This window comes from Bubalus bubalis, chromosome 4 (assembly GCF_019923935.1).
Source record: "Bubalus bubalis isolate 160015118507 breed Murrah chromosome 4, NDDB_SH_1, whole genome shotgun sequence".
Taxonomy (NCBI): domain Eukaryota; kingdom Metazoa; phylum Chordata; class Mammalia; order Artiodactyla; family Bovidae; genus Bubalus; species Bubalus bubalis.
Window position 1 is genome coordinate 145,283,602 of NC_059160.1, and position 15,996 is coordinate 145,299,597.

At 50.2% G+C, this 15,996-nt stretch overlaps 1 protein-coding gene across 11 annotated transcripts in view; it reads left to right on the plus strand.

Moving 5' to 3' along the window:
* The window catches only part of COL13A1 (collagen type XIII alpha 1 chain), a 153,681-nt gene that overhangs the window by 47,334 nt on the left and 90,351 nt on the right, over positions 1–15,996 (plus strand). For all 11 annotated transcript variants that reach the window (XM_044942203.2, XM_025284667.3, XM_044942204.2 and 8 more), the window contains exon 3: positions 3,730–3,737. In XM_044942203.2, coding sequence (XP_044798138.2) covers positions 3,730–3,737 — 8 coding nt within the window. The remainder of the gene's footprint in view (positions 1–3,729; positions 3,738–15,996) is intronic.

Below are 15,996 nucleotides of genomic sequence, written 5' to 3' on the forward strand. Positions count from 1 at the left end.
CAGCCATCTCATCCTCTGTCGTCCCTTTCTCCTCCTGCCCCCAATCCCTCCCAGCATCAGGGTCTTTTCCAATGAGTCAACTCTTCGCATGAGGTGGCCAAAGTACTGGAGTTTCAGATGTTAAAAGGTTCTTAAATTGCAGTGCCTACGAGGAACAGTTTGCTGACCCTAAGCATGCAGAAAGTCATATGCAGGCTTTAGCACTGTTCCTGGTCCCACCAGAGAGAAGAAGGATGTTTGCTCCCCTTGAATCTCTTTCCTGCTTTCTCCAGGAGGGCAGCTGGGGGCTGGCAGAGATGCCCTGGCCGCCTGACCAGGTGCTCAAAAGGACTGGGGTCACAATGCTAACTCACCATTTCTCTCCATCCCCCCATGGAGACCATGGGTGGGACTGAGCTAGGCAGCCCTTCTGCCCCATCTTTGGGAAGGGTTGTGGGATTATTGCCTCACGATGGCAGGTTTCTATTCTAATTTTTTTTCGAATAAGAGGAGAGGATATTGTTTCTCTTTTTTGCACATCTCTTTTTGATCCTGGCTTAGCCCTAGCCCCCCTCCCAGCAACCCTGGCCCCAGTCCTGCAGCCATTCTGACTGTATGGGAGGGCCTGTTTCTTCAGAAGCCAACTGTGTGGCCTGGTGTCATGTCCAGGGCCTGGTGATAGGGATGGTGTCTTCTGACATCTTCCCAGGCAGCCTCAACCGGTCCCCAGGGTCAGTCACCACTCTCATCCCCAAGTGACTCTTTTACGGGTGGCTGGTTTTTTTTTTTTCCATCTGCCGAAGTCACAGTGTTCCTGGACTCTTTCCAGGCCTTGCCCACTGTGCGCTGCCTTCAGGGGATTTCAGCTTCCCCAAATTGTTCTGCCCCGGTGCCTGGGATAGGCCTTCATCCCCCAGCCAGCTCCCAAGGGAGCTCAGAGGTCAGGAGAGTAGCTGGATTGACCATCCTGGCGTCCACTGAATAATTTATTAACCACTGTCTCCATTAGGGGCTGTTAGCACATCAAAGGAGTATTTGTAGAGCCTGGGAAAGTAGTGACAAAGACAGACATTAGAGGGTAGCTGCAGCTATACCGTAAAGTCTCTCTGGGTGAAGTGGAGGTAGAGGGAAGAGGATCACGTTTGTTCTTGAGTACAGCAAAGGCGAGATGAACCCCAAGTGTCCACATTGCCTAACATGAATCTGTGCTTTACTCATGACATCCTTGAGTTCAGGACTTTCTAAGTTTGCATTGCCCGGCACAGTACAGCAAAAAGAGTAGATTCCAGAATCAGCAAGATCGGAGTTCACATCCCAGTCCTGCATCTGGAAGCCGTGGGAAACCTGGCTCACTGAGTGTCACAAAGGCCGGGCTTTACTCCCAGAAGGATGAGCTATAGTGCCGCTCTTAGAGGCCTGCGGAGGAGCCCTAGGGCCACGCGTGTAAACTGCATGGCACAGGAGGGCGCTCAATGAATATGATCCCTCACCCTTCAGGACATGTCCCATCTGGGGACCCTTTGGGGACCCTCCGGTGGCCACCCTCACTCGGAGGTGGCTGCCTTCTGATCAAGGCTGTACTTGACTTAGTGCTGTCCTCATAGCGACTGTGCGCTGACTCCTCCACTGTCTCCCACCAATAGGCGAAAGGACCAGCTGTGCTCCTGTGATGCTCAGGGGCTGAGGCCAATGGGGTGCCCTGGGAAGCCGACTTTGAAACAGGGGAAGGGAAAGGGAGGAAGCAGGAGTGGGCAAAGGGAGAAGCTGAGCTGCAGTGCAGTCTCAAGGAAGGCCCAGCCCACCCCAGGGAGCTCTGGCTCTGGGACGGCCCTTCAGTGGGCTCGGGGGCAGGGCCACCGTGAGGGGCCTTGGACAAAGGGATTCTGTTCAGCCAAGGCAGTTCATGCAAAGCACTGACGGTGAGGGCTGCGTGCCGGCAGCACCTCTGCCTTCACTGGGGGAGCCACGCATCCCGCCGGGGGAAGGCCAGTTCCCAGGGAGTCTCTGCACTGTTCCTGTGTAGAACTTGGACGTTGGGCAGATTCAGCAAGCATGTCTGCTCCCCTTCAGCTCTGACTTGGAGGATTCCTCAGGTTCACAGAAGTGGGAGAATCAGCAGGTGCACCTCCCTACCCCTAATCCAAAATCTGGACACCTTAAGGATTTCCCAGCGCACTTAGGACAAACACCAAGCACCTCCCTCTGACCTCCAAGGTCCTCTGGGGTCTGGCCCCTGCTTGCCTTTCCTGACTTATCTCATGTCAACATCTCTTTTTTTTTTTCCCTCCCAAAGTTCTAGGGCAGAGATGCTTAATAGAATTTTCCACAATGATGAAAACATTTTACACCTGTGCTATCCAATACAGTAGCCATCAGCTACACGTGACTATAGAATACTTGAAATGTGGTTAGTGAGACTGAGAACTGAGTTCTTTATTTAATTTAATTTTAATGGCCACAGATGACTAAAGGCTACCAAATTAGACATGGCAGCCCTAGCTACAAAGGTCTTTTTTTCTGTTTCCCAGATACCCAAGTTTGTTCCTACCTCAGGGCCTTTGCACTTGCTATGTGGCTTATATAGAATAATCATCATTTGGACCCTCTCACACTGGCTCCTTCCCATTTTTGAAGTTCCAACTTCAGTTTCATCTCCTCAGAAAGGCCTTCCTCCACCACCTAAGCTAAAGCATTTTCACATTTTCTCGAATTCCATCCTCTCTTCATTATGTTACCATATTTTAACTTCTTTACAGCAGTTACCAATGCCTGGATTTTTCTCATTTATTTCTGATTTTTGTTTGCTTATCGCTTGCAACTAGAAAGAATAATAACAATGTAAAAATCTAACATTTACATACCACTTGCTGTATATTGGGTACTGGTTTAAGCACTTCACATATATGATCTCACTTAATTCTCACAGTGCCCCCATGCATCCAGGAGGACACTGAAGTCAGAAGTTGACTTGCCCAAGGTCTCATCCCACGACTCTTGTCTTGTTCACCTCTGTACCCCCAGCATCAGCTCAGGACAGTGCCTGACACAGAAAGCGAGGGCTCCATAAGTAACCATTGACTATGGGCTGGCTAGGACTCTCCTGGGCTGGTGTGAGCCCAGGGTGGTCTCCAGCCCTGGGTGTGGGGCAGCAGCCCTGCATCTCTGTGGAACCACAGGCCAAAACAGAGGACTGGAGGTGAGGTCGTGGCCTACAGTCATACCCACCCAATCCTGGAGCCCCCAGTGGGCTGAGTGGGAGAGGAGTGAGGACTAGATGGGTGAAACTGGCAGACTTCTCCCGGGGAATGAAGTGATGCTCTCAGCCAATGTGGACTCAGCAGCTGAAGCTGGACAGGGCCAGGCTGGGGCCAGGCTGAGGCTGGGCCAGGGAACGGGGCTGAGCTGGGGCTGAAGCTGCTTAGCCTGTGTTTATTGTGCTTTCCTGGTGCCTCAGGCAGAAGGGGACCAGAGCTTTGGAGACCACCCAGCCTTTCCTTCCAAGAGAGCTCTCACGCCCGCCTGCCCCCCTACCCCACCCCATGGAAACCCTGGCCTCAGGCTGCCCAGCTGCAGGGGCGGGGTGGAGGGGCTGTGTATGGTGGGTAAAGACTTCTCTGCTGTTTTTTCCTGGGAATCAGCACCTGATAAGATGGCCTGGGCTCCCAGGCCCCGCCTCCCCCCCACAACCGCCCCCCCCCCCCCCGCCGCCCCCTCTAAACAGCATCTTCTCTTAATTAAAAAGTCAGGCAGGGCCTCCTGTCGGGAAGCGACATTCCATAAGGAGGGGACACTGGTGGCCACCAGAGAGGCTTCACCCTCCCCTTGATGCCATGTCCCCATTTCCTGTGGGCTCCGCATCTCACCCCCACTCCACGTGCAACCCCCAACCCTGCAGGCAGGGCTTATAGACATGCAGGAACTCCATAGAGGCCTCTTTTCCACTGGGGGGCCTGGAGTAGGCGTCCCCACCTCCCAGCTGAGGGACAGCACTTGGAAAACTCTCAAGAGTTTATACACATGTGAGGTCGAAAGCAAGGGCAGAAAGTCAGAGTGGTATTCACACAAGGCTTCGTATCAACCCAGTAGTCTTGCTTCCTTAGCCTAAGAAAAGTTATCAAAAATGCTAAATGCACAAAGATATTCGTTGTAACATAAAATATAAAAAACAGAGATTTCCAGATCTAGTAGCCAGCAACTCTAGGCCAATCACGGTATATTGTGTAGTCATTTAAAAGATGTCATTTGGAAGGCAGCATGAATGTGGGAATGTGATTACCTTGTCGTGTTGAGTGAAAGAAGCAGGCATTCCCTATTGCGTGCTGACTGGTTTCAGCCCTGCCTAGGTATGCATGTGAAGGAGGATCAGAGGGAAAAAGGGAAAATGGAAACAGTTGTGTGCGAGCAGGGGGCTCGGGGGGGTGATGCTTTTCTTTCACAAAATGTCCTTTAATGTTCCTGAAGAGCTGTTTTAACAATAAATAAATGCCAGAAAAACAAACCAAACTCTTTTTAGAAAGCAAAGCCAAATGCAAGATCCAAAGTGTTTTCTCTCTTCTCAGCTCAGATGTATCCAGTTCCTCGGCCCCTCTTCACCACAGCCACCCCGTGGCCCCAACACAGACCCATGAGGTCACCCAGCTCCCTGTGCAAACCAGGCTGGCCCCCCAGCCTGTCTGGGTTGGGATATAAGACCACAGACAGAGCCCAGCTTCATCCTTTCTCCTTCCTTCTGCCTCTTCTCCTATCACATGTTTAGGCTCTTTCAGTTCAAAAGATGGTGGTTTCCATCTATCTCTGCTTGCCACCAGACTCTGGTTAGAGCTTCTACATCCTCCATTTATGACAGTTCTTTCCCAGCCAAGGATGGCAAATATGTTTGTTCACGGGAGCCAGCTGTGATTGATTGGTTGTGGCTGCCAAAAGTATGAGAAGCAGCATAGAGATAGATTAGTTATGTCTGCCCTGGGCCCTGGATAGATCAGTAGTGGTCTGTATGCCAGGTCTTTTCTATCCCAGAGTAGTCTGGTACTACAAATAGGAGTTTGACATCTGGACTTTCACCTCAACCCTGCCAGTGCATCCCTGCAGAATCTTGGGTACTAAACAACTTTGTTCCATGTAAGGAAAAGTGGGTGTGCCCAGTTCCTTAGGGAGTGTGCTGGTGTGGAAAGAGAATGGACTCTGCAGTCTGATGGGCCCAGGAGAGAATCCTACCTCCATCATTTATTAGCTATTTGACCTTGGAAAATCTATTTAACCTTACTGAGCCCTGGAATTTTCATCTGGTAAATTAGAATGTGTGCAGATATACTGTTGTTATGGGGATTAGAGATAGTGAGTAGGAAGTGCCCAGTCTACTACCTGCCACCCACTAGCTGTTATCCTGTTCAGAAGGTTTGTTGGTACCGTCCAGGCAGGTGGCATGGAAGAAGGCCCATGCCAGAATGCCAGTCTGCTGCCCCTGAGACTATATATTTTGTTATAGCTAAATGGCCCACAGGGACTTCCCTGGTGGTTTAGTGGTAAAGAATCTGTCTGCCAATGCAGGAGATGTAAGAGACAAGGGTTCGATCCCTGGGTCAGGGAGATCCCCTGGAGGAGGAAATGGCAACCCACTCCAGTGTTCTTGCCTGGAAAATCTCATGGAGAGAGAAGCCTGGTGAGCTACAGTCCATGGGTTGCAAAGAGTTGGGCATGACTTACCAACTAACAACAAATGACCCACAATTAAACATGCTCACCTTAACCATGACCTCGTAGGCAGATAGCACAGGTGCTTGAGACATGGTTAATTGAGAGATAGAGACAAGCAGATTTTTCACTTGGTTATGCTATTTTTATAAGTTAAACACTCTGAATTTTGACCAAACATTAACATTTATTAATTATTCATCACAGTGTATATTTTTAATTCTGTTCAATTTAAAGTAAGATTTAAGAAAAGTAGATACACAGGGCAATTAAGCATCTCACTAATTGTTAATTAATCTCAATCACTGTTCAACACAACCCTGCTTTACCTCCAAACCTGAGTAAAGCTCAGCTTTCTAACTCACCTGGCACCCTGAGGCTTAGGACTTGTTCAGTGCTAGTCTCCAGTTCTGGGCTTCCACACCCAGCAAGAGAAGGGAGGCAAAGGTGGATGAGTAAACATGCTTGAAGTTGGCATAGCTAGACAATTCCACACTTGATGAAAGCTGACTCTCAAACATAAGCTCGGTTTGCAAATACTATTAGGACACTGTTTCTTCACAGACTCCTAGCTCAGTGACAGCCAATCGACTCACCCATCCACCCATTCATGTCCTCAGCAATATAAGCACATATTCTGGGCTGTGGAATTGGAACACATCAAGTCTGGAAGGTTTCCAGAGGTTATGAATTGTGAATTAGCAGCTTGAAGACCAAATGCAGCTTTGTTTAGCTTGCAGAGTAGTAGTTTAAAAAAAAATTTTTTTTAATTAGTATCAGCATTTAGAAATCAGAAGATTTTACATGAATTATCCAATTGGAGCTTTTCTTGCTTATTTTCAAGATCTGACAGTAGTGTGTCTGCATCCGTTCCTGGCAGTACTTGGTTGGAACTGATAGGCAGTGACTCTATCTTAGGCGCACAAGCAAGCCTTTGGCACTTTGCCACAGTCTCTACCACTCCCTGTTGAGCCACACCTGGCTTTCTTCATTCATTCATTACCTGTCTGGCTTCTCGTAGGCTCTGGAGTTGGCAGCATCGAATCTTCCTCAACTTCTCTTAGAATAGTGACTAATGATTGAAGGTTGCACCCATCAGAAATCTTAGAGTCTAACAGAAAAGACAAAAAAGAAAAACATGGAATTGGCATCCTCGCATAGAAATGAGAACAATAGCTAACTAAATGTTTTAAGAACTTTGAGAGAATTGTGCGTAGGACTCTGGGGTTGTAGTAAATCTAAGCCAACTGCCTGGAGGAGGTGCCGTGGAGCTGCAGTGTACATGCGGTGACCTCTGCTGGAGAACTCTGTGTGCCTTTGGATGTGACGAAGGACCATTGCTTGCACAGCTGCTGACTTCTTGGGAAAGACCCAAGGTGAGGGATGGGGGCGGGGCAGGAAGTAACTCTCCTCGGGAGAGCTGTCCAGAGCTCGTGGGAGGATCTCATGGCTTCTTGCCAGAGTCAGACAAGGGTGATAAGTTCAAGTGGGACTCTCGATCCTTACCAAAATACAGGTCAGAGCCAGCAGAATCTGATGGACACCCCAGCCCTGACTGATTGCCACCCTGACACCGCAGGGAATGTCTTGATAGAAAACCTCTCCCGGTTCCCTGGCCTCGCTGCCCTCATCTGTGCTCCAGCAGCCCAGCCCCTCTGCCCTGTGCCGGAGGCCACTCAGGAAACTGGCGGCCAGAGAACAATGCCTGCCCTTGGCCTCAGTCTGCAGAGTTGGGCCTGCAATCTCCATCAGCAAGACCTATACTGAGATTTCCTCACTCAGGACTTCTTCTTCTGACCCCAACCTGGAAGTGTCCAAGGAAGCAAGAAAATGCGTAATTCGTCCCAAGGGTTCAACACTGGTGACTTCATACTATTTCATTCACATGGTGGCCCAGCCCCATCCATCCTGCTCTGCTTATCTCAGCTTACCCTGACCCCTGCCTGTTTGTTCTTTGCAGTTTCCAGGGCTTCAGGGGCTCATGTGGGAGGCAGGGCAGCATGGAAATTAACAGCCTGGGTCCTGGGTCACCAGTCGTGACCCCACACAGGAGATACTACCTCTCTATGCCTCAGTGTTCTCATCTGCAAAATGAGGCTCACAAAGGTATCCATCTTATAATGCCTTTAAGGGCTGAATACGGTCATGTCCATAAAACAAAAGAACAGTGCCTGGAACATGGGAAGAGTTCTCTGTGTTAGCCATACTTGTGGTTGGAATGGAGGAAGGCATCATACCCTTCTGGGATAGGAGGTCATTTTTTCCAAGTTCATAACCATAGTAATTATCTAGCTATCATTTACTATATATGCTTACTCTAAGCCAGGAATAGTGTTAAACTTTTTATCTGTATTCTTTCATTTACTCCTTGAAATCCAACAATGTAGATAATATGATTGGGCTTCCCTGGTAGCTTAGACGGTAAAGAATCCACCTGCCAATGAAGGAGACCTGAGTCTGCATTTCTGAGTCAGGAAGATCCCCTGGAGAATGGAATGGCTACCCATTCCAATACTCTTGCATGGAGAATCCCATGGACAGAGGAGCGTGGCAAACTACAGTCCATGGAGTCACAAAGAGTCAGACACAACTGAGCAACTAGGCACACAGATAATATCATTACCCCCATTTTATAGGAAAAGACACTGGGACTCAGAGAGGTTACGCAACTTGCTGAAGGTCACACAGCTAGCAAGTAGCAAAGTTGGAATTTGAACCTGTGACCGTTTGGCTCCAAAGCCCATGCTCTTACCCATGATTCTGGGCAGGAGCCCAGTTGGGTAAGTGGAAAGTGCAAGTTGTCAAGGTTCTGTCCCTCTGCTTCTAAATAAAGTGACAATGAACTTATGAGACCGAGTGTGTGTGTGGCTGCCTGTGGTTGCTGCTCAGACAGGCAGTGTCTCGGTGAGGTTAACAATCAGCCTTGAGTGGGGCTGCTTGAGGACCCAACTTTAAGAGAGGTGAGAGTGGTCTGAATGACCATGCAATCCTCAGAGGGACTGTTGTTTAGTCTCTCAGTCATGTCCAGCTCTTTTGAGACTCCATGGACTGTAGCCCGCCAGATTTCTCTGTCCGTGGGATTTCCCAGCCAAGAATACTGGAGTGGGTAGCCATTTCCTTCTCCATCAAAGGGACTAGAAAGGACTTATTACAGATTTTCATTCTCAGCAGTCTATCTTTCTCACCCCACCACCAAAGTCTTACTGACTTTTATTTGCTTTCACTTAAGCAATAAATATAGGGGTCAAAAAGGAGAGCTTTAGGGTATAACTGATTCCAAATGCCAGCCTCTTAACAGCTGTGTGACCTGAGATAAATTACTTAACTTCTCTGTGCCTCAAGAGACCCATCTGTAAAATGGAGCAATGAGAGCTGAAACTGCTTGTCAGGGTTGTGGAGGCTAATCTGTGATGTAATGCACAGCTCTGCCACTAAGGACATGGCAGAGCTGCCCTGGCTCTGGCTCTATGACCATAAGCCACTGATGTGACCTCTCTGCCTCAGTTTCCTCCTCTGATGGGTATGGATAATAGTAGCGTCACTTTGCAGGGCTGTCGTGAAGAGTAGATGAGATGATGTAAAACATGCTTGGCTCTTGATGGAGGTTGCTGAGTCCTTACTAAAATATTAGTATTTATAACCATGGTGAGACAAAACTCAGGATACCAGCCCCATAAAGGGTTGTCAATAACTGTGACTTTAATATAAAAAAAGTTCATCCTTGGAAGCTACAGGCCTTGTTGTAAAGACAAAACCCAAGAAACCTATGGCCTCTCCTGGGCCTCCAGGGAGGGGAGCGGGTAATGTCCCATTGTGGGTCTGACCAGGGTCTCGAATCCTCACCGACCCAATCCTCCCCTCCTCCAGCAGTTGCCTGGTGGGGCCTGGCCAGCAGAGCTGTGATGTTTGAGCTGCCCAGAGCAGGGCCTGTCACAGGAACATGGGATACTGTGGCCAGATCCGGCGACAGGAAGAAGGTCTGGGGTCAGAGGGGTGATGCATCGGAGGCTTGTCCTCCTGCAGGACCAACATGACAAGCAAAGGGACAAAGAAAGCCCCAGTTCAGGGCTCCACTGCAGGGGGATAGGAGGAGAGAGGCAGTCAAGGGTCTTGTTAAGATCACTGCCCCTCCCCGGACAGTCAGTGGTCATTGGCTCAAGTCTGCAGGTGAGCGGGCTGCCCAGGGGCTGGAGCCAGAGGGGGAGACCCAAGTTCGCTGGGCAACACTTCTCCTGCCTGAACCCCAGACCCCCGCCCATAAAATGGGGCCGCTGGTACCTGCTGCAACCTTTCAGGGCTGTTTTGTGGGTCAAATAAGGAAAGGTAAAACAGGAGCCTTGAGCGAACAGAGGGCTATGTGTCTATGGACAGCCAAGTCCAGGCACATGGCACCCCAGGCAGGAGCTCACTGGGGAGTAGGGACCCAGGTAGGTGGGGGCCTCAAGGGAGAGAGGACAGCATCCCTCCAAGACCTGAAGCATACCTGGTTCTAATCTGGATGAAAGTCAGGGTCCAGCACCTGAAATCAGGGGGAGAGCCGCAGTCTGACTCTGGGGGGTCCCTGGTTTCTGTCTGCAGGAAGGAGTTGTCAGATGCTCAAGCGGAGAGACAGAGTGTCCAGGTGTCACTTGGGAGTGGGGGGGGCACCTTCTGAGCTAGAGGAGCCCCCAGGGACTTTCATGGTGTCCAGCACAGCAGCTCACAGGCAGCCGGTGCTGAGCAGGTATTTATAATGATAAACACTCATCCTGTGAGCATGCAGGGGACACCCCTCATGTATACACAGATGCAGTTGTCTTCCCCCTCCTCATACTGCACTCAGTTTTGCTCTCAAGCGCCTTCCTTTGTTGAGGGTGAGAGAAATAACCCAGAGAAACTCAGCCATGTCCTGCTTAATACTTAGCCCTTGAGGCTCATCGCTTGGTCAGTTCAGGACACCAGCCCTTGCTCTCTCATCCTCCCAGGATTACAGCTGTCACGGTGCTGGGGAGAGGACGCAGATGTGGCCTGTGGACATCTTTGGTCGGAGCCATTGTCCATTCTGCAGGGGCTGATGCTGCCCTCTGTCCCCTGGGTAGAGCCCCTGAAGCCAGGTCCCCACACCCAGCCTCCTCCTCCTTGTCTGTGGCCTCCTGCCAGCCCGCAGCCCTCGGGGCCACTTCCTGGAGTCCCAGGGCTGCTTCCCCATCACTGGGTATGTGGGGGTGGGAGCTGCAGTAGTGGAAGAAGATGTCCCACCCCTCAGCATCCTTGGCTGTGGGCTTCCTCTTTGACTGTACAGACTGACCAACCCCGCAACCAGAGCCATCTTCTGGAGGGTTCTTGACCCCAGACACTTACCCTCACCCATTCCCAGCCAGTCCAGGGATTGGCTTCCCTGGAGACACGGGGCTGTGTGAAGAGTGGATGGAGACTAGAATAAAATTGGGGTTCTGTAGGAAGGAGGAAGGGAGAACGAATGCTAGGGAGACAAGGAGAGACTCTGCTACCCAGGCACCCCTCCCACACACATCCAGAAGTATGTGCCTCCCCCATCCCACCACCTCCGCCTGTCCCCAGGCCCTTCACAAAGAAGATGGGGAGCAAGGTCAAGAAAGGGGGACAACCTCCGTGGTGAAGGGGGGCTGTTGCCAAGGGCAGAAGTGTCCAGGAGCCATTAGAGCTGGCCCTAGGCCCCGTCATGGTGTCTGCAGGAAGATGGCCACTCAAGTTGCCCTCCGGTGGCTCCAGATGTAGCAGCAGTAGGTCATCTGGGGACCTCCTGGGACCAGGACATGAACCAAACTGGAGGGGATCTTACTGGCTCCTGTCCCTTTTCTGCTCACATCTCCCAGTCCCTCTGCCAGTCTTGATAATTGGATGGAGAAAGGGCTGCAATTGATGTTAGTTCCTACCCCTGGCATGAGGTATGGCTGGGGAGTCCAGGGTACCCAGCCTCTCTACTCTGCTGCCCCTCAAGGCTAGCCCAGCCCTCCCTGATTATTCAGAAAATAATCCCCATGTTTCCCTACTTGATTTCCTGTGTCTCACCCGCCAGATGGCTCTAGTTCCAAGATGACTAATGGATTTCATCTCACGTGCCAGCTTCTGCTGATTGATAGTAGCCACATTGGAAAAAATTATGAAGCCTTGTCAAGGCTCGCTGGGGGAAGACTTGCTGTGATTGATTAGCAATGTCTGCCACGAGTGCAGGAATAGAGAGTGTGGTATGTGTGATTTTAGCTCACTCCTCTCAGGACCTGTTGCTCATCATCAGCTTGAGCTGGAAAGGTCTGGAGATGCCTTGTGGCTGACATCATCATGGGACAGATCAGAGGCACAGTGTGCTGGAACATGGTTAACAGTTGGCTCTTGGGTCAGGGTGAGGCTGCTTTGTAGCTTTTGCCAATTTCTGTGGTGTGAATACTCCTACTGTAATTGATTTCTAGCTGCCAATGTGACGTCACTGAATGCAGAGCTGGGATGAGATGAGCATGACCGGCCCTCACAAGACACCATCTGAGTACTTATATATTTTTTTCTAAAAACTGTAAAGCCTGCCGCCTTCCAAAGCTCTGCCAGTGGTGGCTGCTCCAGGAAGGGCACTAGACAGGAACTCAGGATCCCTTGCCAGCCGTGAACCATAGGTAACTTACATCCTTTCTAAGCCTCAGTTTCCAGATCTGTAAAATGAGAGCTGGGTTGTGATGAAGCTCAGTGAGCTAAGATACAGGATTCTTAGCATCAGTTCACTAAGCATGGTTCGTCAGACATGCTTCCAGGGCACCAAATCCAGATGCTTTGCTCAGAAATTTGCAGTGACCATCCCTGTAAAGCCAGTATCTCCACTGTGGGGTTGCACGGGAGAAGGGCTTCCTGTTTTCTCTGACATCAGTCTCCAAGGGCAGAGGCTGCCTCATTTCAGTTTCCCTTAATAGGCCATCACACCTGTCACTGACCAAGTTCTCTCAGTAGTTTTTGAGCTACTCGTGTTTCTGTCTTTCAGCACTCCTTAATGCTGAGGCTGCTCCGTCATTTCCGCTCCATGTGTGTGGCTTCTTGGGAGCCTCATGGTCCTAAGAGGCCGAGCCAGGCTGTGTTCATGCCACAGTAGTGTTCTGCATGCCAGCATGTTGAGGACCAGCTCAGGAATACATGACTCTGTGACCATGAATACATACCCTCAGGGCCTCAGCTTTTCTATCTGTGGAATGGGAATAATAATAATAGTAGCTACTTTGCTCATTCATTGGGAGGTATGTAAAATTGTTTGCATAGTGTCAGGCACAGAATAATTGCTCAATAAATGACTTGTCATTTGTCCTAGCAAAGTCTTGAGTGGAGGGAGAATGGGCTAACATATAGCAGATCCTCAAAGTTGGCAAACCATAGGTAGAGTGAGGACCAGGGCCTCAACCTAGGAGCACAGGCAGGACTACAGGCATGTGGGAAACTTGGAGACAGGACTTCTTCTGTTAGTCCATGCTGGATTCCTCACTCTTGACACTTTTGAGATTCGGAGTCAGATAACGGTTTATCATAGGAAACTTCCCTGTACATTGTAGGGTGTTTAATGGTAGCCCTGGCCTCTATCCATTAGAAACCAGAAGTGGCCTCCCAGTAGTAACAGTCAAAAATGTCTTCAGATATTGCCATCTGTTCCCTAAGGGACAAGATCCACCCCAATTAAGAATCCCTGTTCTAGCAGACAGAGCAAGACAGGCACTGTAGTTAGTCACCCAGGTCCTAGGAGAGCCTGGGATGCAGAGCATCTGTCCTGGCAGGATGGGTGAGTCAGCACGTGGTGGAGACAAGTGGCAGGTGGTCAGCTGCAGGCAGCCTGGCACCAAGCACCAGGCGGCATGGGTTGGGGCTAGGACCCCAGCTGCTAGGAGCCCAGCAGTCAAACAGGGTCAGATCACAGCTCATATGATGTTGAACTCGGGCACACTCTGTGGCCCTTTTCTTCTCTATTCAGGATCAGGATTGGATCCAAGGTCTGGATGGGACAGAGCCCTCTATGTTTTGGGTGGGGGCGGGGGTTGGTGGGGAGGGCTAGTGAGGAAGGGAGGGGGAGGGGCCTTACCTGCCCAAATTAGAAGGCTGCCCCTTCCAGCCCTGATGACCTTCATGACCTCCAGTCTGGAAAGCACAGGCTTCCAGGAAAGAGAGACTAGGTTCAAATCCAGGCTCTGCTACATGGAAATTAAGCCTAAAAAATAACAGATGCTGCCATTTAAGACAGGGAGACCACCTTAGGCAGGTTGCTTAACCTCGAAGCCTCAGGTTCTTCATCTGTGAAATGGGGATAATGCCAAACTCATGTGGTTGTTATAAGGGCTGTGTTTAGCAGTATGTCTGCCACATAATAGCCACTCAGTAAATGTTGATGGAGTGAGTGAGTGAATCCTCCTGCAGCCTGTCTCCCTTAAATCCTTTTGTTCATTTTGGTTCTCTTCTCTGGAATCTCTCCAGCTCTCTAACATAGGAAACTCTTGATTTCTCAACAGGAGGAAATGAGTTATTCATCTCTGTGTCACTAGCACATCAGGCCTGGTAGATATTAGGTGATTAAAAAATGAAGTTTTCCTTCCTCACAGGCAAGGACTGTGCCTTATTCATCTTTGTAGAGCCATAGCCAAGCACAGCTTAGGATACACTGCAGGCTTTTGTTAAATGTTTGCTGAGTGAATAAATGAGCATGCTAAAAATGGTTGAAATAAAGGTGTGACACAGAACACGACCCGGGATTCTTTACTGGAGTCCATCCCTACGTGTCCCTTCAGGAGGAACATGACTGTCTTGGTTGGAGGAGATCAGCCAATCCCTAGGAAGGGCAAGTGTGGCCTCACTGAGGTGGTGGGTGAGAAAATCGACTACACAGGCCATGAGAGGCGGTGTGGCCTGTTAGGAAGACTCCCGGCTGGGGAGTCAGGAGACCTGGGTTCTGGACCCATCCCTGACACCCATCTACGTGGTGACCCTGCATGACCACTCCCCTCCCTGGGTTCTGTTTCTTCATTTGTACAATGGGGACTTGGCCATGCCTTGGGGTGACTCTTCTGGTGCTTGGCCAGGGTGACCAGTCCACTAATGGCCATGTAACTGAGCATGGCCAAGTGACCCGCATGGGAAAGCCACCAGGACAACGAGGCATGGCCGATTTCATAAAGCCATCAGCTCCCAAACTGCTTGGGAGCTGCTGGGCATTGAGCATGGTGCTAGTTGAAGCGTGCTCTCTGAAATCCAGAGCTCTGATGGAAGCTAGCAGGGGTAGGACTGCAGTTAGATTTTCCAAAGGGCCTACAGATTTTCCAGGGGGACCCTGGAGGATTATCCTTAACAAGGAAAAAACTGTTAATGATAGGGTCTTTTGTGGTAAGTCCTCTATCCCTCTTCTGGAGAAGGCAATGGCACCCCACTCCAGTACTCTTGCCTGGAAAATCCCATGGATGGAGGAGCCTGGTGGGCTGCAGTCCATGGGGTGGCAAAGAGTCGGACACGACTGAGCGACTTCACTTTCACTTTTCACTTTCATGCATTGGAGAAGGCAATGGCAACCCACTCCAGTGTTCTTGCCTGGAGAATCCCAGGGACGGGGGAGCCTGGTGGGCTGCCGTCTATGGGGTCGCACAGAATCAGACACGACTGAAGCAACTTAGCAGCAGTAGCTGTCCCTCTTCCCCTTCCTAAGGCACAGAATCAACTGAAAAACACAGGCTTTTTCCATCCTGAAGTCTGTGTGAGTGGCAAGTGGGGGAACGCTAGCCTGGTAGAGCTTGACAGAACCACATTCCCTTGCATCAGAAAAGCGACCCATAAAAGAGAGATGAGAGGGTGGGGTCCAGAGACAGGAGCCAGAGGCTGGATACAGTGGCATCCGTGGGAGAGGACTGAAGAGGTCTGTGGGCGATTTGGAGGTGAGGTGGATTGCTTTTTTCTTTTGACTTTACTTGAAGGGTAATTGCTTTACAATAGTGTGTTGGTTTCTGCCATACATCAACACGAATGGGCCATAGGTATATATGGGTTGTTTTTTGAGTGAGAGGCGTGGGAGGAGACAGGAGCTCCACCAGTTACTAGCAGCTTGACCCTGGGGGGTTTGTGCTGTGCCTCAGTTTTCTTATCTACAAGAAAGGTATAACAGAATCTACTGTGTAGTGGAAAACACTTAGAATTGTGCCCAGCCTGTCGTAAGGACCATAGCAGTAGGTGCGGCGGTGGTGGTGGTGATATAAAAATCCTTGAAATCAGCAGTGAAGTGAAGTAGCTCAGTCGTGTCCGACTCTTTGCCACCCCATGGACTGTAGCCCACCAGGCTCCTCCATCCATGGAATTTTCCAGGCA